Source organism: Stegastes partitus, unplaced genomic scaffold (assembly GCF_000690725.1).
Source record: "Stegastes partitus isolate 25-593 unplaced genomic scaffold, Stegastes_partitus-1.0.2 Scaffold1173, whole genome shotgun sequence".
Taxonomy (NCBI): domain Eukaryota; kingdom Metazoa; phylum Chordata; class Actinopteri; family Pomacentridae; genus Stegastes; species Stegastes partitus.
Window position 1 is genome coordinate 68,315 of NW_007578904.1, and position 23,626 is coordinate 91,940.

Here is a 23,626-nt window from a genome sequence, read left to right on the forward strand (position 1 = left end):
ACTTTTTTTTTTTTTTTTAATGTGTTTATGGTCTCAATTCCAAGTTTCAAGACTTTTTGAATACAGCATGATGCTTGTAGTCCACAAACTGATCATCAATCCATAATTATATATCACTGCTGTTACAGTCAATGACGTAACCAGCGACTGGAAAAAAAACAGTCGTGTTTTTTTTTTTTTTTTTTTTGTTTCCTGTAATGTGATTAATTTCTACACAACACAGACTCTGGCCTGCTTCTCATCCTCCTGCTGCAGACCCAAAGCAAAGCCAGCTACTGATGGCGTCCCTGGGGGGCCGGCTGGTGTTGTGCCCCTCCTGCTAAATGCAATACATATTCATTTGGACACAGATTACATTTATGACAAGCATGAACAGCAACGAAAAGTATATATATTTATATTTGCCAGGAAGCAAATCAGCCATCTGTCAATACAAAAGGACTTCCGGAGTTTTGCTGTTACATCAGGACGATCTGGCATCATAATATATTATCAGCCTTGATATCAATAATACATGTAAGGAAACACTGTGACAACAACATGCATTTTTAATTACACGATTACAAAGCAGTAGGATGTGAGTACGCTGCAAATTTACAAGAAAATGTTGCAAACTCGTCCTTTTTCCAGGCTGGATAATACTCTGATTACAGGCGTCATCGGTGAGTAGGAGGGGGTTGCTGGCCATGTGTCAAACAGGGTGAAACAGGCTGATCCGGTACAACGTGAACTACTTTTTCTGAAATACTTCCAGAGCCACGTAGAAGAGCGATCATGCAACCAAACAACACGGCCACAAAATCCACAGTCCCAAACTCACAATTTGGTCCTGTTAGAATCTACACATTTGCTGATTTAGGAGAGCACATCCGAGAGGCCGCCTCTTTGCTGGGAAACAAACAAACACAAAAAAAACTCAGAGAACCCCTTCTCTGTTAAACTACTGTCATCCCACATCGTGTTACTGAGTGCAGTTCTCCCATATCTGCTCCGGGCTCCAAGAATCCTCTGATCCACCGTTTCCTTTACAGGACCGGACAGGATGCACATGCTCGGCACTCTCTAAGCCTCGGGTGGGAGGAGAACCAGGGACGACAACACACACACATATACACACTCTAAAAAAAAACCTACTCTTAGAGGAGACACACACAAGTGATTTCAGTCTTGAGTGCCCCTTGAAGGTCTCTCCCCATTAGAAAATAGAGGTCAGCAGCATTAGCTCCACGACTAAACACAGTAATCGTGTAGTACAAAGAGCTCGGCTGGGTCACACTGGCAGCCCATTAATGCGGTTGGCTTTGAAAAAGACAGAAACTGACAGCCTCTCAGCTCCTCTTGCTGCCTCTGATCCACGGTGACAGACAGGAGGGGAACTGGACTGCACATTTGGGAGAAACAAACATTTCGGAGGCATCTTGATTTGAAGAAAAAAACCAAACCCGCGACTCGTGACGCAACCAGGTTGTGCTAATCCACTCTGCTTCCTTGAACCCTGCAGATCGTAATTACCATATATTTCTGGCATGCTCTGACATTGGCCTGTCAGATGGAGAATGAGGGTGAGGATGCAGCGTGAAGGCAGCATCCCGCTCTGCCTTTGTGCTGGATTCTGGCCTGGCAGGGTGTGTCATGGCTGATCTGCACTCAGCCCTCATCTCTCTCTGTGTCTTTCCACCGCCGACTGTACGAGCAGGTAGGACGGCCGATGACACGGGTCACGTTAGACGACGGTAGAAAATAATAGGTTGCTCCAGCTGAGTGAGAGTCGTGCTGTGTTGTCTGACATTTTACATATAGTTATAAATATACAATAAGGAGTCGTCCATGTATAGCTTGGTTACTGTAAAACCACGCTTATCTGATAAAAACACATTCCATATATTCTACCTGGGTTGTCCAGGTTATGCCAAATTGCTCTGATTCAATAAATGCGTTCCACCCACACCAAACTATTTAAACTGTAATAGGTCATTTTTTAAAATCTGACCACAGCATCAAGGTACAACGTTGAATTTTAACATCAACAAATGTGACCTTGTCCCCAATCATTTCAAGTTCCCTCCACTAAGTTGCTATAATGTAAACCAATGCTATTACTGAAGCTCTCATTTTGACTTGAATAGGAATATTTTAATGTTTGTCCTCCACTGCCACATTAATTTAATCCAAATTTTTTTTTTTAAAAAAAGGCTTCAGTCAAACTGCACAATTAAAAAAAATAAAAATTCGACTGTGAGAATAATTAAATTTTAGGCTGTTTGCATTATTAATTGAGTGGAGAGCAGCAGCGTTTTCCTTTTCTTATATAACTTTAGATGTCAAATCACATTAAAATTATTCCCCTACTGGCTTTATATTGCGGAGTGACTTCATAATCAGTGATGATAGAGGGACTGTACGGTCGCTGTGCTCCAATGTGTTGGAGCATTTCCACATTTTTCTCCTAGCAGGTATGGCTGCTTTGCTTTTCTTACCTACTGCTGAATGAATAAAGGATGGCACTCACAGGTGACCCTGTGCATAATATATGTGTATGTGTGCAGAAAATGTGTCATCCACTTGCCCTACATGTTTTTTGATTTATGCAGGCATGGGATAGAGAAATGTGTCTGGATTCTCCTATTCTTAAAATTCTATTCTTGCTTTTTCCTCTTGGGTTTTGTCATCCTGGTATTAATGTTCCTCTCTAATCCGTCTCTCAGTGAAAGTGAGATACTGTAGGTGATGCAGGGTGTAAAATTCAAACTCATCAATAGCAAGAAGAGGAACGCAGCAGGAAAAAAACTGCCTTGTATGTAACTGGATCGATGATCGCATGCGCTCAAAAGAAGCCACTTCAAGTTAATTACCGTCGCTGGCACTTTAACCTTCGGCGTCCAGCGTCGAATGGAACCGACTTTTGAAATAGACGAATGCAACAGAGACGCGTGCCTCTGAGAAATTCAGCTGTTATGACTACATCGTCTGCTCCCCGAAGAAGGTGGAACAAGATTGCAACATCCATGCAACAGCTACGTGATGCAGCACAGGCTCCGGCTTGCATCATGGTTTCAACAGGTAAAACTTAAGCGCGGCGGACCGTACGGGCCAAAGCTGAAGCCCAGCGGTCCTGCACTCGTGAGACACTTGGTTACAGTGATGTAGCTGCTCTGCTACCTTAGGTCGAGGGAATTCTTATGTTACCATGAGGTGCTCCATCAATGTAGCATCACACCCGCACAGCGCTGTCTCATGATCAACAAAATGATTAAAATTAATGTGTGTATCATGTTATGCTAGTAATGGCCTGAAGACGCCACCTTCAAGCAGAGATAAGGTGAGCCGCAGTAAACTCATTCCTTTCTTTCATTTTCAAACTTCTTCAGCTCCGACCGCTGCCATGTTGGATTGCATCACTTGAGGTAATATTTCAGGCTGCACACAGCTTCCTCTGGAGACAAAAAGATGTCAGTTTTTACTCCTCGGCGCTTGTAAACACACTTTGGAGAGACGAAGTTCTTCCTACGAGGCAATTATGCTGTTGTTTCAACACTAAGAGGTAATTTCTGTGGTATTTTGACATGTGCCAATTAAACACGGAGCTATTAAATTATTTATTAATTATTTAATTGGCTGATTGTCAACACATTCCTGCCCTTCTATTGAGAGGTTTTGCTGCTTTTCTTTGTTTTAAATAACTGAAAATCTTTGGTTTTGGACTGACACTTGGAACATTGTTTTACCTCAGATTTTTAAAAATGTGATGATTTTTCTATGTAATGGAGAAAATGATAATGCAAACAATACCCAGGATGGACATTTATTGTAAAGGGAATTATTAACCAGACGCCAGAGGTGCACAATTACAAATGTTGTTTTCATGTAGTGACTGTTTTATCATAATTTATCAGTTTAATAGGATTCTATTTTATTTTCTTTAAACCGAAACTCCTTTTTTGAGAACCAGGACATCAAGCATCTATAACCAACTAAACCTGCTTTGTTTGGTGCAAAGATCACTGACCGTGGTGAACAATCCCACTGATTGAGCTGCTGAATTCAAATGTAACGCTAGAAAACAGTAATACAGCCGTGAAGGCGACCCAAGCTGTGGGCTGTTATGGATTCAACTTACAACAGCAGTCCAGTGCTCCGGTAAGCAAGCTAGGCGTGTGGACGAAGCTGTCATGTTTTCGACAATTGTTATTTTCCCCTTGCACAGCAGGTGACAGCGCATTTCTTCTGGGATGAAATCCCCACAGGCACTGAGGGATTTGTGTTTATGTAGCAGCACAGAGGAGCCTGAGGACACGGCGTGTGACTGTAGCCCAGCAGACGGGACGGAGGTGCTTACACACCAGAAAAACAACCACCAAGAAAAAAGGAAACACTCTTCACACATGGAATCAGCTGAACATATATACATGCCAACCTATGCTCCACATTTCTTTTTGCTCGGCCCTCTCTTTCATGGTTTCCCATCCCACACACAGGCATGCACGCTCTCCAAATTCAACAATAACGAGAGCTATGTGTACTGTAAACTTTAAGGAGCTTAAAGGGAGATTTAGGAAGCATGTCACTCACACGTCTTCTGGGAAATGTGCGCGCCTCTATGCTCAGACTCCTCCGTGACCTTTTCATACGTGATTAGAAACTCCAATCAACTCACAGTGTCACTCTCGGAAAATGCAGCCGATCCCATTTCATGCTGCTGCCATGTTGTTTGGCTGCTTGTCAGCGGAGTTTCTCTTCGCTATGAGGTAACTGCTACATTATGTCAAGAACTGTAAGGGGTTCGGAGAGAAAGGCTCGGGCATGGATGGTTGTGACAGTGACATGTGATATTATTTCAGAGAGCTGAAGTCCCCAGACAGATGAAGAGGGAGAAATATGATTGAATACGGGATTGTGAAAGGAGATTACTCTCGGAGATTGTGAAATGTGTCGTCTGCTAATCAGATTAAGAGCAGAATAATCCCTGATGGGAAAAAAAAAAAGAGAGAAACTACTAAATATGAGTCACATACAGTATCATCCGCAAACACCACAGGGATAAACATGTCCTTCTTCATAGTGCGCCGAGAGATTAAAATGTGTCACCTTCATCTTGGGGTGCCTTCAAAAGGAACTGGGAAATGTCGTATTTGATGGGGGAAGTCACAATTTGAGGAGTAATTTGAATGGAGTTGCGACTAAAGCAGCAACAATCAGAAAACCAATGAAATGTCAATGTACATATCACATCTATGGGTTGGTTAAACTGTCACTTTGAGGGTGTTTCCCGGCACAGAATGGGCCTTTGGGAGGTCACTAGGCTATGCCTGACTGTGAGCGTGATTTACTTGACCTGAGCTCAATTGTTCAATTTTAAAAGGGGGAGCTCCAATGAAAGTTTACCGCAGGATGCTGGAAGGAAGGCTCTTACAGAAACGTGGGATTCAGGAGGAATAATTTGGATTCTGTCTCAGCCATTGGAACAATGGTTCAGCTCTTTACCCTTGCAGAATTGCTAAGGGGGTCGTGGGAGTTTGACCATCCAGTCTAGATGTGTTTTGTGGATCTGGGTAAGGCGTACAACTGTGCCCTCCGGGGAACCCTGTAAAGGATACTGTGGGAATATGGGGTACTACAGTCACTGCTACAGGCAATCTGGTCCTTATAAAGCCTAAGTGAGAGTCAAACACGTTTCCAGTGGTTGTTGGACTCTGCCAAGGTTGTCTCTGATCCTCTCTGTGATATTTCATGGACAAGATCTCAAGGCACAGCAAGGGCGAGGAAGAAGGTGTCTCGTTTGGAAACCTCCGAGTCGGGTCTCTACTGTTTATAGATGAAGTGTTTGTGCTGCCTTCATCAGACCGTGACCTTCAGCACGCACTGAGGCAGTTTGCAGCTGAGTGTGAAGCAGCCGGGATGAGTGTCAGCACCTCCAAGTCTGAGGCCACAGTTTCACTGCTGCTAAATTGCTCCCTCTGGGTTGGGGGGTGAGTTGTTGCCCCAGGTGAAAGAGTTTAAGTATTTCAGGATCTAGTTCATGAGTGATGGGAAAATGGGGCGCGAGATGGACAGATGAATTACTGCGGTGTCAGCAGCAAAGCGGACGGCGCATCAGAGCTTTGTGGTGAAGAGGGATCTGAGCTGGAAGGCAAAGCTCTTGATTTACTAGTTGATCTATGTTTCAACCCTCACCTATGGTCATGAGCTCTGGGTGGTGACAGAAAGAACGAAATCGTGGATGCAAGTGGCTGAAATGAGTTGCTTTAGTCGGGTGGCTGGGCTCAGCCGTAGAGATGAGGTGGAAAGCTCTGGAGGAACCTCGGAGTAGAGTCGCTGCTTCTGCATTGAAAGGAGTCAGCCGGGGTGGTTTGGGGATCTGATCAGGATGCTTCTTGGGCGACTTTCTTTGGAGGTTTTCCAGGCATGTAGAACTAGGAAGGGATTATATATCTCATCTGGCCTAGAAACACCTTGGGACCCTCCAGGAGTGGCGTCTTGACGTCTTGAATGTGCTGCTTACCCTGCTTCCACTGTGACCCTACACAAGATCAGCTGGTTAACATGGATGGATCGGTGGATATTTCATAATCCAGAATTTTAAATGAACACCTAAAGAACACCTAATAACCTTCCTGCAGACTTCTTACAGCAGCGGTCCCCAACCACCGGGCCGCGGACCGGTACCGGGCCGTGGGTCATTTGGTACCGGGCCGCACGGATAGAATAAAAACGTTTTATTGGTTTATTTTTATTACCAGCGGAGTCTGCAGGGTGTTTTATTTTGAAACATGACTAGCTCATCTTCCCGTCACTTCCGTTTGTGCTGGTTTTCCGCACTTGATTGTCAGTTTTTATGCCCGGTTGCTAAACGAAGCCGTCAGTCAACAACAAACGTCTCAGGAGAGCTGCTTTGGAAAGTGGGAGAGACTTGATACTGAGACAGGAGAAAAAGTAAACATATTAAGCAATAAAAATTAATTTTATTCATTTATGAAACTTTTCAATAGAAAAAAAAAACAATTATTATTTGTAATGTGCGCAATGACCGGTCCGTAGGAAAATTTCTTGCTTAAAACCGGTCCGTGGTGCAAAAAAGGTTGAAGACTGCTGTCTTACAGGACTAGCTGGCTGACTACTGCAGATGATTAGCTGCTGACACAAAGGTAACACAGATCATTATTCTATTCTCTATATTCTCTCCACACGCTCTTCTATGAGCTCAGACTCCGGCTTAGTAGAATTAAATCACAGCTGAATGTGCCACTCATCTGACATTCTATTACTCTGTTTTGATCCTTATGCAACATCTACGACATACTGGAGGTGATATTTACAGCTGGGAAACTCTAATTTTTCTAAACTTTCTTTGAAGAAATTCCATTGTGTCGTTTTTGTAACTGATGGTAATGTTCACTCTTTCAGGAGTGAAGCTGTTCTCCACAGAACATTGTAACAGAAGGAAGTAGTAAGACGGCACCAGTGAGTGAGAACCAGCTGCCATCTTTAACTGCCAAATAACGTGAACGCTTGCAATGAGTAAACATGGGGATCTTTTCCATCTTTTCCCCCTCTTACTATATCACGTGAATGTGGCAGAAGTTCCCTCAGGCATTCACATTGTCAAGACAGTCCGGAACAAATTTGCCTGTCAAAGCCGGCCATGACAGATCTACTTCACCCCTTGGGGGTGGAAGCCAGTGATCACAGCGATTTCATTAAAATACATCAATTTTGCAAGACATTTTGCTGTTAAATGAGAGGAGAAGCATGACAAATGCAGTGAATCATCGGTCACTGCCCTCACAATCACCACACCTCAACCCTCTTGACTGAACACCTGTGGGAGACTTTGGAGCGAGAACAGTTCCCCACCACCATCCTCAAAACACCAAACGAGGTGCTATCTTGTGGAAGAATGCCGCTTATTCCTCCGGTGGAGTTCAGAAACTGTAAGCTGTGGCGGTGTATGTAAAGCAGGCTGTAACGGTTTGACAGGTGTGTGAGAACTCTCAGTTCACCACAGATCCATCAGCCTAAAGGCAAACACATATTTACCTACAGCTTCTGAGAGAAATTGGAGGAGAAACACTTGCATCATCCATCATCCTAAAATATGGAAGCGTGTCCACTGCACTGTCTTAGGAGCTCATTTCATCCGGTAGCCTGGTTACCCAGTTCCAATCAGGGACCTGATACTTCTCTGTCAACAACATTATGCTTTTACGTACTGACATAATCCATATTTATCACTTATTACCATTTCATTTATCGCAGTCCACATTGCTATCATTGATAGATGCAGTATGCTAGTAGCTATATGTGCTCTTTGGTGCAGTTTATTACATTTTACCAGAATATCAATACGATCTGCGTCTCCAGGTTACGTGCCGTGTTTGTAACACACCCAAACCACGTTTCCTAGAAAATGGTCCTGATAGCATCTGTCTTGTTAGAGCAAATACAGCACAGTGACACATATTTACTGTCGCTCCTAAAAATACACATGCACACATCCTGTGAACACACACTGATGCACCCTATATAGTCCTGGGTGGTATAAGGCAGATGTGTAGTTTCCCTGCTAGAAGCACACCAACACATTCACATACTTTTCTATTCCCTTGAAATCTCTCCATCACATGCCCACCCATTTCCCAAGCTCCTTCCTCTGTCCATACACGTCTTTCTGCATGGGCGAGTTCACGCCGCATACAGCGGGCAGGACAGCTGTCTGCCATGCATAATGTGTCCTCTGAGAGCCCCCTCTGGCAGGTGGAAACCCACCAAAGCCTTGGGCATACACCGAGGGCTCCACCACTATGGGAAGGTCTGCAAACATATGGCACTGAATAGGGATGTGCAGAGGTTTTCCTTGAACACCCACATGCAGATTTTGATTAAAATGCAATGAGGTCCTCGTGAGGGAGGGAAGGTGGCTTCGGTGGCCTGACAGTCATTATTGTCTTGTTATTGGCTGTCAGGCTGCTGCTGATGCCTCACTGAGATACGTTTCCTCCGTGCCAAAAGGAAAGTCATGAAATATGACGGAACATGACTGAACATGTGAACAATTTTCAGACCCCAAGCAAACTATCATCTTTTTTCCACGGTTTTATTTTTTTTCTCATAAATAGTCGGCTATTCAGCATTCGAGGCGGGGATGGATCGCTGCTCAAAGAAGCCTGATGAAACTTGAAACTGTCCAATATTTTCTCTATTCAGAAGCAGGAAAATTGGCTTTCAAATAGGACCCTGAATGGCCATCACCCTTATCAGGACGGTGTCACCTACACAAACAAACACAACGACACAAACCAAATTAATTTTGACCAATTGACAGGACAGGAAAGTTTTCTCTCTGGGTCAAATAGCCCCTCACAATGGAGAAAAAAAACATATTCATGAATATAAAATTGCATTCTGTTGTTATCACTTCCCATTCCCTTTTTAGGCTGCCTGCAGATTTTTATATTTCTTCGCCTCTCTCGGATGCATGGTGCTGTAGTTGGCTTTTTCCTCATTAGTCATCTTGTTCCAGTGAATTTATGTGAAAACACACACCATTGCATATCTTCTGACAGGCCAAACAGATTTGCAATAAAATAAGAACACAACTGAGATTGATGACTGAGCTGCTTCCTGAATTCATGCCCCTAGTAGAGCATGAAAAAGCTTTTCCACTGTGGCACCGCGGGTTTTTTACTACTGTCCAATATAGTGTTTCTAATCACATAGGCGATGAAATTCATCAAAATAATGTCACACATGAAGCAGATGAGTGTTTACTTTCAGAGCACACTGCATCATTGGTTCAGGGAGTTTTAAACGCTTACTATAAGTCACTTATAGCTAATAGTTGACCATTTTACTGCTGCATGTTAAATGCGAATGTATTTATTCTGCTCTCCCAAGTATCTCGTCTCTCGTTTGTTTCTGTAAAATGTGAAAGTTAAGTGTATTTAGCACAGAGGGTGACATTAGTTTTGCTTGGAATTATGGTTTGAGTGCAGATTTCAAGCGTTTACAGCGTTTTATCTCATACAAATAACTAAATATCTAAACAATACTGATACTAAAATGAATGCAGGGTCATCTCAATAAATTGTTCATTTAGTAAAAGAAATGTGAGCAAATGTGTATTATACAGTAGTTAAAGGATTGCTGTTATAACAAATAATAATAAAAAGCAAACCAGCAACGTGACTTCACTTATGTAAGCTTCCAGCCTCGAGCTCATTGCTTCCTACTGGAGATACAAACCATTTAAACAAATGCATATCTTCATTTTTAAAAAGTAATTTTCTAAAACAGCGGGGCACTGCAGATTTAGGCAAATTTTCTTCCAACATATAAAAAAAGCATATTTATTAGGAACTATTTTCAGTGGCGGATGGATACACATTTAATGCTCTGCTATGTATTTCAGATGCCTCAACAGTGTGTGTGGTTTTATGACAAAGAAGAGACAAAAAAAAAAGTTAAAACAAAGTCAATATTTCTGAGTGGGATTAAATTGTTGGTTTCTGATATTGACAAGAAAAGCAAAGAACACAAGCAGAGATGGATCCTTGAAAATGTACCTGGATGGTCCTTAAACAAACAAACAGAAGGACTACAAAAACATTTCTGATATTAGTCAGTAAAAACAATAAAACAACCAAATGAAATACGTCCAATTAGAAACAAATGTCAAAGCAAACACAGACTTTAATTCACTAGATTTTTATGCCACTCATTGCCTTCCGGGCTCATTAAACTGAAATGGATTCAGAATATAAATTTTGCTGACTTATTTGCTAAATTATGTCAAAAGATAGCCAATTCTGCATTTTACATTTTGATTTCCGCGTGAAGTGGAATTAACAGATCTACATCACCGGATTACTGGCAGCACCAGCAGAGTCACGCGCTGTTCAAGATGCAACAAAGCAGCCTTTCAGGTCAACAAAGGAGAGCAGTGCTGGCGAAACACTTAGCTCCTGGCCTGCTGATTGATTGCCTTTTATTTCAAATGATTTGGTGCCTGTTGTTTTGTATTCTGTTCTAAATGAGTGATTGGATAGATGATGGGGCTGCAAGGTGGAGCGGTGGTTAGCACCGTCGCCTCGCAGCAAGAGGGTCGCTGGTTCGCGTCCTGGTGAGGATCTTTCTGCTTGCATGTTCTCCTTGTGCAGCGTGGGTTCTCTCCGGGTTCTCCGGCTTCCTCCCACACAGTCCAAAAACATGTTAGGTGTGAATGTGAGTGTGCTTGGTTGTCTGTCGCTAAGTGTAGCCCTGTGGTAGACTGGTGACCTGTCCAGGGTGTATAGATGATGGATGGATGGATAGATGATAGATCTATATGTGCTGGAAATTAAATCTTCTAATATTCTTTTTTCTCATTTAAAGGCTAAAACATGCAAACAGCTGCAGGGTGATGCAGTGGTTAGCACTGTTGCCTCGCAGCAAGAAGGTTGCCGGTTCGCGTCCCAGTGGGGGCACCGGAGTCTTTCTGCATGGAGTTTGCATGTTCTCCCCGTGCAGCGTGGGTTCTCTCCGGGTTCTCCAGCTTCCTCCCACACAGTCCAAAAACATGTTGAGGTTAATTGGNGTCAGTAAAAACAATAAAACAACCAAATGAAATACGTCCAATTAGAAACGACTGTCAAAGCAAACACAGATTTTAATTCAGTAGTGAGTGTGCTTGGTTGTCTGTCTCTAAGTGTAGCCCTGTGATAGACTGGTGACCTGTCCAGGGTGTCTAGATAATGGATGGATGGATGGATGGATGGATGGATGGATAATAGATCTATATGTGCTGGAAATTAAATCTTTTAATATTCTTTTGTCTCATTAAAAGGTTAAAACATGCAAACAAAGATGCCCATGTACAATCTAAACCATTACATAGGAGGGCTGCAGCAACAACAACCAAGTGACTAGTTAGTCCATCCGGCTGAATGACATGGCGAGAGTGGCTTCTATTACAACTGAGAGATGTAACTCACCAAAATGGACTTCTAATTGACAGCATGTATCAGCTCTGTTTATTACTAAGAAGACAAGTGTCTTGAGGGGGCTTTTCATGTGCCTGAAGATGCCTGACATGTTGGAATTATTTCCCTGTTGGTCTTAAAAACCAAACCCTAATTGGATTACTTCAGCACAAATTGGCAGATATGAAGAGAGGCAGTGAAGCAACTGTTCGCAGAGTGAAGAACAAACAAATACAGGCGTGTCGGCCCAACTATTTGCAAATAAATTTAAAATTCCAGCTTGCCGCAGAGCTTGCCAAAGCTTTCACCAGGTAAAACCCCCCAAAAGGATACAAGATCCAAACAATTACAATCAATTTCCAGGCAAGCCGCACTTCACAGCTGACGCGTATGAGTCGGTAATATTTGTTAGGCGGCTGTCAGCTGGAGGGATGGAATCCAAGCAGCTGGTGCATTTAGCAGTTCCAGTAGGAGAGGAGAGGAAGCTACAAAAGGATCTTTGTCTGAAAATTTCTTTTAATTCAGAAATTTAGCTCGCTAACACTTAGTACCTTCAATTTCTGCTGCATATGTGTGCAGCAGCTGAAGGGGAAGCCTCGTTTGAACTCATGTGTTTTAACAGATTTTGACAATTTGGGAAAATCCCCTTGTTGTTTATTTATTTTTTTACCATTACCATTTTTTCATGTCTGGAGCTACATTTCCCCAAACAGCTATTTTTTTTGTTGCATAAAGACAAGAAGCTGGAGGAATTGCCAGCCTGGATAACTGTAAGCGGCAAGTACCTATAAATAAACTCCCCTAAAACCACACACTGCAGATAAAAGATGAACCAGGACTCCAGGCATGAAAGCCACAAGCCTTAAACCTGAATTCTTTCCTACAGCCAGCAGGGGGCGACTCCTCTGGTTTCAAAAAGACAGAGAAGTTTATGAAAAATTGGCTTTACTTCTCCCTTAATCTGTAACCTCAGTAAACATTTTCCTAATGAGTGTATGGTCTCATTTGCTAGTTTCAAGGCTTTTTGAACACAACATGATTTTCATTTCCCCAAATTGTGATCCCATTTAGATCAAAGTGGACAATAAAAAATAAAGATTATATTTTAGAGCTTGGTGTCCTTGAGCTCTCAGTCAGATCCAACCCTCCAAATAAGAAAACAAGAGGTTTCAAAAGCGTAATCCATAAACCAGAGAGTGACATCACAGCAGCTCCGTCCATCTTTAGCTTTAGCTATCATCTTTAGTCATTTTTGAAATAACTGGTAAGTTATAGTAGAATTTGTAAAAGCATAGTTAAACATAATTATAAAATTATGATGACCTGATTTTGTTATTGTAGTTTTTAAAGCTCCTCCTTGTTAACGATGTTAAACCTGCAGTGCGAAATGTTTATCTCCCCCTTCTGGCAGTGATAAGTATTAAAAAAAACATGTGGCTCTCCAGTCTTTGCTATTCTGACGGAAGCTAATTCTGGTATTGATCGTCTCATTGAACTCTCTAATTTGCAACTTACTATGCCTTCTATACTTCAGGCTAGGCTTGTCTTCGGCTTGAGTACAAACAGTGCGGCATAAATAGGACCGCACAATAGTTTGATTTAACCGCCGTAGAAACGAAGCAGAAAAAAGTAAGGCTCTAGTCAAAGCAGATTCAGCTTCAGGCTCCTGACAGCAAGACTGTCGCGCTTCTCGTGGCCCAGCTGAGAGCGATCACACCTACGCAACGCTACAGTCACGTGGAAATCTCTCGGCGACTATAAGGTGTTGATTAAGCGAGTCAAAGGTGCCTCGGAAACATCTGGATCCCGAAGAGCAGCAGCCCGAGCGAGCATCACGAGCTTCGAAGGCACTCATCGGAAAGCGCTTCTCAATCTCGTTCCCTTGTTTTCCCTTCTACAGCTAGCTCCTTTTCAGTGAAAAAAAAGACATCCGATGGTTGTCTGCGTTGAACAGCGATTAGAAAACAGGGTAAATGTATTGTCTTACCTCCAGAGTGCGGTGGAGGGCCGCACAGCAGAACCACTCCTTGACCTTCCCGTACCGATACAGAGCTTCTTCTGTGAGTCTTGAAGTTTTCCAAGTCTGAAAAACGAAATTAATAAGCTGTAAGTACAACATCCCCACAAGTCAGAGGCTGTTACATTTGATCATAAAACCACGAGAGCTCCGTCGTGAGCAAATCACTGTTTTTTTTCTCGCCGCTGTGTTTTTGCCTCCTTCTCACTTCTATTCAAGGTCACATCACACGGCGCCTAAAGCAGCGTGCAGCAGGCGAGGAAACACTCACAACAGGTTGCCCGTTTATTATAGAGCTCACACAGATAACACACACTTGCAGGGTACCAGAAGGTTCCTGGCCTGCATTTCTTCGGACTGCAGGAAGAAACCAGAAGCGTTATCCTGGCAAATACAGTGCTTGTAAACTCCGAGGGGGCCAAAGGTTCAAGCTCGCGGTGCCTCAGACCGCAGCGAAAAACCACTAAACCGCCGTCCTCCCTCGCAAGCGTGTTAGCAAATAATATAGGAATACAGGAACATGAAACTCTGCAGCTCTGGAACTCTTTCTAAAGAGTGAAAATAACACTTAAAAGAATGTCTGAACCTTCTGCAGCAACAAATTGAAATTTTTTGGGGCGGTAAACAGCCTTTGGCTTTGCCTCGGGCCAAATCACCCCCTGTGTGCGACTGTGCTGTAGATATCCAAGATTCGTTGTGATGGTGCCACAAGTATCAGAAATAAGTTGAATTAAGGGGCCCCAGCAGGGACGTCTGCCGGAAGAAGACAGCGATAACTGGTTAACAAGTATTAAAAGTTGAAAGTTTTATGGAAATAAGCACAGGTGGAATAAATCAAGAAAGAAGTAAATAAATTCCACCAGCATGCAGCTAATGACTACCCTACATCTTATTAAGCTGTTATTTGAAGGCTGTAGGCTTTATTGTGTAATGATTTTTTATTTTGGGATGATTTTTTTAAATATATATTTTTTAGAGGAAATGAACATTTGCTTCCATGTGTAGAAGACGATAAAGCCGCCCCAGGCTCACAGGTCTGTCCAGCTCCAAAGGGCCCTCCTTGTGTCTGATCAGCCTGATGGAACGCGCATTTTTTTGTTTAAACATTTTGAATACAGTTCAGGGCTGCAAGGTGGTGCAGTTGGTAGCACTGTTGCCTCGCAGCAAGAAGGTCGCCGGTTCGCGTCCCGGTGGAGGCACCGGAATCCTTCTGCGTGGAGTTTGCATGTTCTCCCCGTGCAGCGTGGGTTCTCTCCGGGTTCTCCGGCTTCCTCCCACAAGGTCCAAAAACATGTTGAGGTTAATTGGTGATTCTAAAATTGTCCGTAGGTGTGAATGTGAGTGTGCTTGGTTGTCTGTCTCTAAGTGTGGCCCTGTGATAGACTGGTGACCTGTCCAGTGTGTCCCCTGCCTTCGCCCTAAGTCGGCTGGGATAGACTCCAGCACCCCCCCCGCGACCCTAATGAGGATTAAGCGGTGTATAGATAATGGATGGATGGGATAATGGATGGATGGAATACAGTTCGATTATGTGTCTCGATTGTGGTAAAAGAAGGGTTCGTTATGTGCAAGAATATGAAAAAGAATTTCCCAATGTCACTATTTTGTATCGTACTAAACACTAACAGTCACCACTGAGATGCAGCTTCAGCAGCCTGAAGCTAATTAAAAACAAAGAAGACTCTCAAACCTCAGTTCACTATCCATACAGAGGGATATTACTATTGATAAGAGAAGGATGAAAAAGAGAAGGATGGTGCTATAAGATGGAATCGCCTTACTGTGCATAGTTTTGAGTATGGCGTGTTCAGTTGTGCTGGACTTTTTGTTTTTTGTTTTGGGACACTTTGGACGTTGTAGGTCACAGTGGACTCGGTGGGATGTTTTTTGCTGAACTGCATTCCTGCTGACAGCTACTGTTGCTTCATGTTTACTATTTATGGTGATATTGTCACAGACGCTGACTGTGTGGCTTCTCTCGAAAACAGCGTTGCTTGCTTACAGTAGTAACAGTCGCACATCGCTTTCACGCTTGTTGTCACGTGTGGGTTTTGCTGCGACTCGATAATGTCGGTCGTAGCGGCTGTAGCGGGCATCCGGCATGAATATCAAACTGCATTCATTCGCCTGCTAGTTCAGTCCGCCTTACTTCCTCTATCTGAGGTTTTCACAAATTATCGTCGAAATGCGCGGCGCTGACCGTGGTGCTGAAATAGCCCATCAGCAAGTCGTGCCGCTTAAATATCGGCAGGTTGCTGTTTAATGATAAATCCATGGAAATGTCCACGGTGCTGAAATAGCACACCTCACTGTAATCCGCATTTTCTCTCCGTTCCGCCCTTCTGTCTCTGCGAGTTTCTCCTTGAATCCGTCTTGCATCTCCATACAGCCTGTAATAAGGCTGCTTAAGGGCCCATTACGGGTCTTCTGCAGCGAGCCATCAGCTCCACACCTGCCTTCAGACGCCTAAAGTTTCATCTGTAGTTTCCTGTAAGATTACAGTGTGTCTTCATCAGGGAACTCCACACACTTTGCATGAATTTATTTGAAAGCATTTGGGAATATGTTGGCAAAAAAAAAGGTCCAGTGAGACGAAGCAGGCAGACGGACTGAGGAAAGCATTTCTAGACCATATTCAAGTATTTTTCGAATTTAAACGTTCACAAGAGACTGAATACAATTTAGTTGTTGCAGATTAGTGGACAGTATTTAAAATGTTATTAAAGAGGATCAAGAATTTCCCAAGAACTTTAAATAAAAAAAGAAGCAATTAACACGTGTTTCAATCCAAATATTTGGGTTCACCAAGACAGACTGCCGGTGGCTCTGCTTTTCCATTCAGGTGCTGTTAAACCATTTCAGAAAAGGAAGTTAGAATGAGTGGATGTGTTTAAAAGAGCACCAGGGATGCATCACTTTGGCTTTTCTAACTCGTATAAAGCATAAAATCTATTCGGACGTTTGTTTTTAATTTCAGATTCTCAATGGTTCCACAGAGTTTTTATGTTTTTTAGTTTGTTTTTAACACAAATTCACATGAAAACAGGTGGATGGAAACACATCTCAGTGCTTCAGCTCTCTCTGCTTTGTACTACACGGCTGTCGGATCCCATAATGCCTCCTGCTTTGTTTTTATATTGCTTGTGTGGTTTAATTTCTCCTCCTGGATGTATTTCTGCTTTGAACAGCTGGCCCGTATGTAACCGAGAACATACAACATATAGCAAACCTTCTAAATAACCGTATGCTGAAGGAGACACACTCCAGAGAAAGAAGCGCTGCATTGTTGTGTTCCAAATAACGAATGTAAGTCCAGCACGAGCTAAATACATTATGAAAAAAAAGAAAGTGTTGAAATCAATAGTGACACACACCCACTAATATGAGCCAAACAGCAATCTGCAGCCGTGCTGCTAAGCAGAGAGGGTTGCTTTGGCAGGTCACACATGAGGGATTTTAATAGCTCCGCTGGTAATCAGGTTACCTTTCATTCATCACGCCCACCAGCACTGAACATTATAAAGGTATTCCTGCTATAGATTTGACATCGAAACCAGTGTTAAACCGAACTAATTTTCTTTTGACAATTGATGGAAACAATAGCGGGTCGTAGCCACTTCCAACAATCGGCGGCGCTAATGGCGTGCGGAGCTCGGTAAATGTGATTCACACATCACATGGAGGCCTCGTGTCTGCGCTGATAACATGGGTAGTGGAGGAATAAATACGCTCCTGTGGGAACTGCTTAATCCTGACAGCTGTTTAGCAATTCAATGCCATGACGGACAGATATCTGAATAAATAGAAAGAAAACATAAATCATTTACTACGATTTCAAAACTGCATGGCAACATTGTTAAATTAAATACCACGTTTTTACTATTTCATTGATGCTAAACCACATTTGAAATGTGCATATTTGTGTATGTCAGGACTATTTCCTTTCCTTTTATTCAGATGTTCGTTTAGATTGTAAATCTAGAGGCTGTTTTGAGGTCAAAGGTCATCGAAAATGTGATTTTCAGTCATGAAACCGAACCAAAGACAGACAGGAAGTTAATACACAAAGACTTGTAATTTAGTGTCTCAGATTTATCCATACATATTCTCCAAATTGGATTAATTAACCTTAATTAACCTTGTTCCATAATATGCAGCATATTGTCAAGTCAGTGCGAGCATCAGTGCGGACACGAGTGCTCCCTTTGAAGACCTGCTTGTCGCAAAACTGCAACCAATCCACTTTCAAACGAGATAACTGATTAGTTCGGCTCCGAGTGATCTGAATGTAAAATTATTGGGCTCACTGATTTATGAAGAGGACTATAAGGTCAGTTAATATATGTCATATTGGCTGCAGGACAAGTCAATTAAGAAGCAGCCTTTAATTATTTCTTCAAACATAAATCTCTTCTTAAACTACGAGACACAGTTTAATGAATGGCTATTTGAGACTCTTAAGGCCTATTAGGGGAGGAATTACGGATATTTCTTTAAAGATTAAAGCCACGTTTGGCCCTTGAGGGGTCAATCGGATACCTCAAGGATGCAAAAACTAACTGAAAACTCTTGTTTAAAATATATAGAAACAGGATATAGAGCATATATTTTAGAGGAATTTGAGGAATGACTCCCAGTTTTAGATTTCATCACACAGGCGCAGTGTGTATAAGATCTAAAACAGCCAGCCTCTCTTGGTTATCACTGCTAAAGAAAAGGTACATTGTGATGTTAGCGGAGAGCAAAAAGAAAACTGCAGCAAGACGTTGCTTTTGTTTTTCCCTCTCTGTGTCTCTGGGGTGTTTGCATCTCAGCTCAGTGAGATACAGGAGCTGAGAAAAGCATGTTGGACGGCCAAAATGCCTTCCTTTCCCGCTGCACACACACACACACACACACACACACATAGAGGACACTATGGATTACTTCACATTTAAAAGCCAGTTGTCAAAACACACTTGGTATGAGTCCACCGCTGAGGAAGCGCTCTGGTCTGGTGGTAGCAACAACCGGTCGGGAGGACGGAGAGCCAGCCCCCCAGCGAGGCGATTGTAACTGGGGGCATTTGTGCTCCAGTTGCTCGCCAGCTGCAGCAGAAACGGAGCCACTGTGCTGCAGTGGTTTCCGTCAAGGACTGGTTGCGTCTGTGTGGAGGGAGCGCAGATGTGTGACTGTGAAGGACTCAGGAAGTTTGAGAGCGTTCGGTGCAGCAGTGTGTGAGCTTTTCTCGTCGTGCCGCCCTCTCTGGTTTTAATCTCTCTCAGCCATTAACAACAATGTGTAAACGCCGTAATAATAAGCTTGTAGGCAGGAAAAAAAACCAAAAACACTTCTCTGTAGCTCTGACAGTGATCTTGAAAGCAACACAGACTTCATCAAATATTTCGGCTTCAGCTTTGACTGATGTGTTTGCTTGGCATGCATCGTCTGCTTTTCTTTTCTCTGCTGTCAGAAATCTGCCCGCTGTCCTTCGTGTTTCATGTAGCCGTCTGAATCCTGCATCTCGACAGCGCTGGAAGTCTAAAAGCTTCCCTTTTTTTTTTTTGGGTGTATTTGTTCCAGCATGAAGCAGATTTATTCAACCTCACAACTCCAATTCACATTTTTCGCCGCGGTCATGCGCTCCCCCTATGCAAGGCCTCTATACCCCCCAGGTGGGGTCTGCCCCACAGCTGGAGCACCACTAGACTCTGCAGCGCCCGACCCGGGGCTCCAAAAACATCACATTGCAGGGCTTCAACTACAACAAAGAAAGAAACAGCAAGTAACAGTTTTGAGGTAGCTGTGCTTTATTTATGCCCATTTTATGTTACTGAAACTCTGACTCCACCTCATCTCAGCATTGTTCTCTTTATTTATGCTGCATTTACTAGCAGCTGTACATATACATTTAGATGAAACTAAGTGGCATCTGCAGCTCCACACAGCTTTACAGTGACTTTTAGTTCATTGCACAACTTTACTATTCCTTCACCTTCTTAGCATTCTTTACAGCTGCAATAGGAGGCTGTTTTCAGCAAACATTCACTAGAAGCCCACTGTGAGCGACCTGTCCAGCACTAAACAGCAAATAGACGCAGTCAGAGATAAGCTGGTGACAAGCAAATGTGTTGAACACAAAGCTAAAAAACGCTACGTAGAATCATTAGGTGGCCAAAAACATGAGTCCAGCTGAATGCTATTGTTGTGTCACACCTACAGGCAACTGTTGGTAGCAACCTGTCAATCACAGGCTAGCCCCGCCCTAAAACAGTCCACTTTATTCTACAGGGAACCATAATTTACAAATCGAATATCACGCTGTATCGAACGAGATCTGAAACCAGTGATTGAGACCATGAGCTCGTTAGGTAAATGTTTACTGAGGTAACTGCAGGTTAAAATACTTATAAGGTTGTAAAATGTAGCTCCACCTCTGCAGATGTTAATATTCAGGTGCTTTTTCCCCACTTTAAAGTGTTTGCAATAAAAATCCTGTGAATATAATATAAACATCACACATACACATAGTGATAAACTTTGTATTATGAACATTTTTTACTTTTAAAGCTTCTTAGAATAAAGGAGTTCATTTGTAAAGTCATGTGGTTACTCTGTTAATGCATTTAAACAAGCAGCTGACAAGCAAGCATTTAGATTTTTGGTTGTTTAAATACAAATACTATAACATAACTACATAAATAAAGAATATTAAATAAAAAAAAGAAAATGTGAAGCAATATTTGAAACCATAAAAACACAGCTATGCTCCTGATTGAAGGCTAAATGTGAAATGCAGTGAAAATAACATCAGCTAAATGGGAAAAAAATAAAAATTTGCTCAGTTTCTTTCCCTTTAAAAAACAAAAACAAAAACCCCAGGGCAGTTTCACCTCTCTGTGCTTGTAAAAGTCATGGAAATGGTAACATCTGAAGGAAAACTGAGGTGCTCACAGACAACCTGTAATAATAGCCTGCAAATGGATATTACTGTTTTTAGGGATCATAAAGCAAGGAAGCTGGAAATCACTGAACTAGACCGTATGGACTGACATAACAAGCCTAACCGAGTGCGTCAAAGTCATGTTTTGAATTCTGGTAGTAATAATAAGCAGCCGTTTCTGCTTCTTCTGTGTGATAAAATAAACCATCAAAGTGCCACACACTGCTGTTTGCTGCCAGAATACCTCCGTGACCTGCGCTGTACAAAGTGATTCAAGCTGCAGGGGGTCTGTTTCTGGAGTCTAACAGCTCAGGGGTGAACAATTGAGCCACCGTCAATGTTGGAAAAGAAGATTCAAATATGGATTTAAACTGTACACAAGTAGCAGGAAGTGCAGACACAGCTTGATTAGCAACATTAGCTATCAGTGCTTTATTCTAATGTACAGATGACTGATTGCACCTTAATCTTAAAGGACTGTAAATAATTTAACCCTCGTCGTCTGACTAGAAATTTGATTTATGAACTTGTTTGTCCCGCCTCCTTACCGAGAAAACAACATGTCGTCCCCCCACACCCGAATAATTGAGCATCTGAGCGCAGTCCATAGACGGGATGACAAACTCGCTGTCCACAGTCATTTTTACACAACAAATCACTGTCCGTCCAAATTATATTTTCTGGGCTGTGAAACGCCGCCGTCCGACACTTGGCAGGGCGGCGACCAAAGTGTAAGAGGAAAGATGTCTGATGATGTGAATATGAGATGCTTTCTTGAAGGTTTATGATGTGTGTGGAATTCAATCTGGCTCCGACGCTTAAATTAGGTGATTTATTTTTATTGCTGCTTTTCAGTAGCTTTTTAAGGAACGCGAGCTGCATGGTTCATCTCTTGACTGTCACTCAAAGGTGATTAATGTAGCAGCAAGGCTAATTGACTCCCTTCTTGTCAGCGGGCTTTATCGCCGGCTGGCGTTTCTGTGAGATCACCGATGAAAGCTTGTAGCTTTAAAATCGGCTCTGCTTTTTATTATTATTCCTCACCTCTGCCCCTTAAGTTAGGCTAAATGAATTAAAGTGAATTATTCTGACTGTGCATTAGTCTGTTTTTTATTGTACTAATGGAAGCTAAGGGCTACAAAGAGAAAGATGATTCCTAATTAAACATATCTTGACTTAATGGACAAAATAAAGCCACTCAAAACTGGCAACAGAAGCTCTTCTTTTTTTTTTTTTTTGAGTAACCCCGGCACTTACTTTCATCTAAAGGCACGATAGAAGGTTAGATAAAAGCACCCAATCCTTCCCCAAAAAATGCCAGCCCCTATAGAACAAAGTCGACAAAAGCAAGAGACATCTAAGGTACTCAATTTACCTCCCCCAAAAAAAGTCTTTTTGGCATTATTTTGGCTGAGATCAAAGCGATTTATGAAGTGGTGATGTCTGCTTCACTAGAACCACTGATTGTCCGCAGCAGCAGACGTGGCCTCGCTCGTGCTGAAAGCATGCCGCCATGGCGAGCAAAAATCCAACGCACCCACCCCCTACCTCCACCTCTAACCATCCACTTTCTGCAGCCAAAAAAAAAAAAAAAAGAAAAGAAGCATTGTTGTGAAAGGGGGCTTCGGGTAGAGCAGCCTAATTTACAACATGGTACGGACGGTGCCTTTAGATGCACGGGGGGCCGTCGTGGTGGCGGCGGCGGCGGCGGTGCAAAGGGTTGGGGTGGGCTCGACCAAAGGCATGTTTTTCTAAGCGCACGCAGCTGTGCAAATGTTCAAAAGAAAGCATGAAAGCACAGAGTTTGCCTGCGAGGCGCATCTCCAACAACATATCCATTAAATTTGTCACATAAAGGAACAACAGTGAACACAAGTCCCTTTTAAATTTTCATTAAAATGTTATAGAATGGCGCTAATGTTTTCCCCACACAAGAGCGTCGGTGTAATTTTCAGAAAGGGAAGTGGCTAACAATGATTAATAGCTTCAGAATAAGTAAACGTGATGTTCCATCCAAATCCATTAGCATCAATTATTGCAAACCTGGGCTGGCATTACAAACAATGATCCAGATTAGGCTGATGATCACATCCCAGACATATGAGCTTTCCAAATGCCAGCGCAACTTATCATACTTTAACAAGGCCCGTCCAACCGTGACCGTTAGATTCATCACAACCTGCTAGTCCTTAAGGATGCTCTTTGTCTACGAGTGGATGGTGTGTATGTGTGAGTGTGTGTGAGGGCATCACAGCTCCGTTGGTACCGTTTGGATGTTATTGTTATTGTGCTTTACGGCCATTTTGGAGCTCGTGTTTATGACGCTTGATTATTTTTTTCATATTTGATCACGGAAATAAATGGGTGAGACAAAAACCGCCACAAAAACTACATCCTCCAACATTACCTCTGCAAATCAGCGTCGACGTGAACGGTGAATATAGATTTTACCGTCGTGTCACAACTGTGCGGGTTTAGGTGTTCATAATAAATATGCATGAGAGCAAAGCTTATTCTCCATCCAAGGGGTCTAGTGGAATAAAAAAAAAAAGATGATAACTTCAATTCTCCCAGGATTTGTGAGGTATGAAGCTGCACAAAGGTTGTCAGTACTAATTTTAGAACTGATATAAATGAGACACTCCAGATATTTTGGTTCTGGCTTCGATAAAGTTGGGCATGTGCATTAAAAATAACAGACTGGTCCAATTCAGTGGAGAAGAAGTAGGATAT

General features: G+C 42.6%; 1 protein-coding gene across 2 annotated transcripts in view; it reads right to left on the minus strand.

Moving 5' to 3' along the window:
* LOC103368562 (contactin-4-like) overlaps positions 1-23,626 on the minus strand; it is a 173,632-nt gene that overhangs the window by 64,570 nt on the left and 85,436 nt on the right. For both annotated transcript variants that reach the window (XM_008296971.1, XM_008296970.1), the window contains exon 5: positions 13,942-14,037. In XM_008296971.1, coding sequence (XP_008295193.1) covers positions 13,942-14,037 — 96 coding nt within the window. The remainder of the gene's footprint in view (positions 1-13,941; positions 14,038-23,626) is intronic.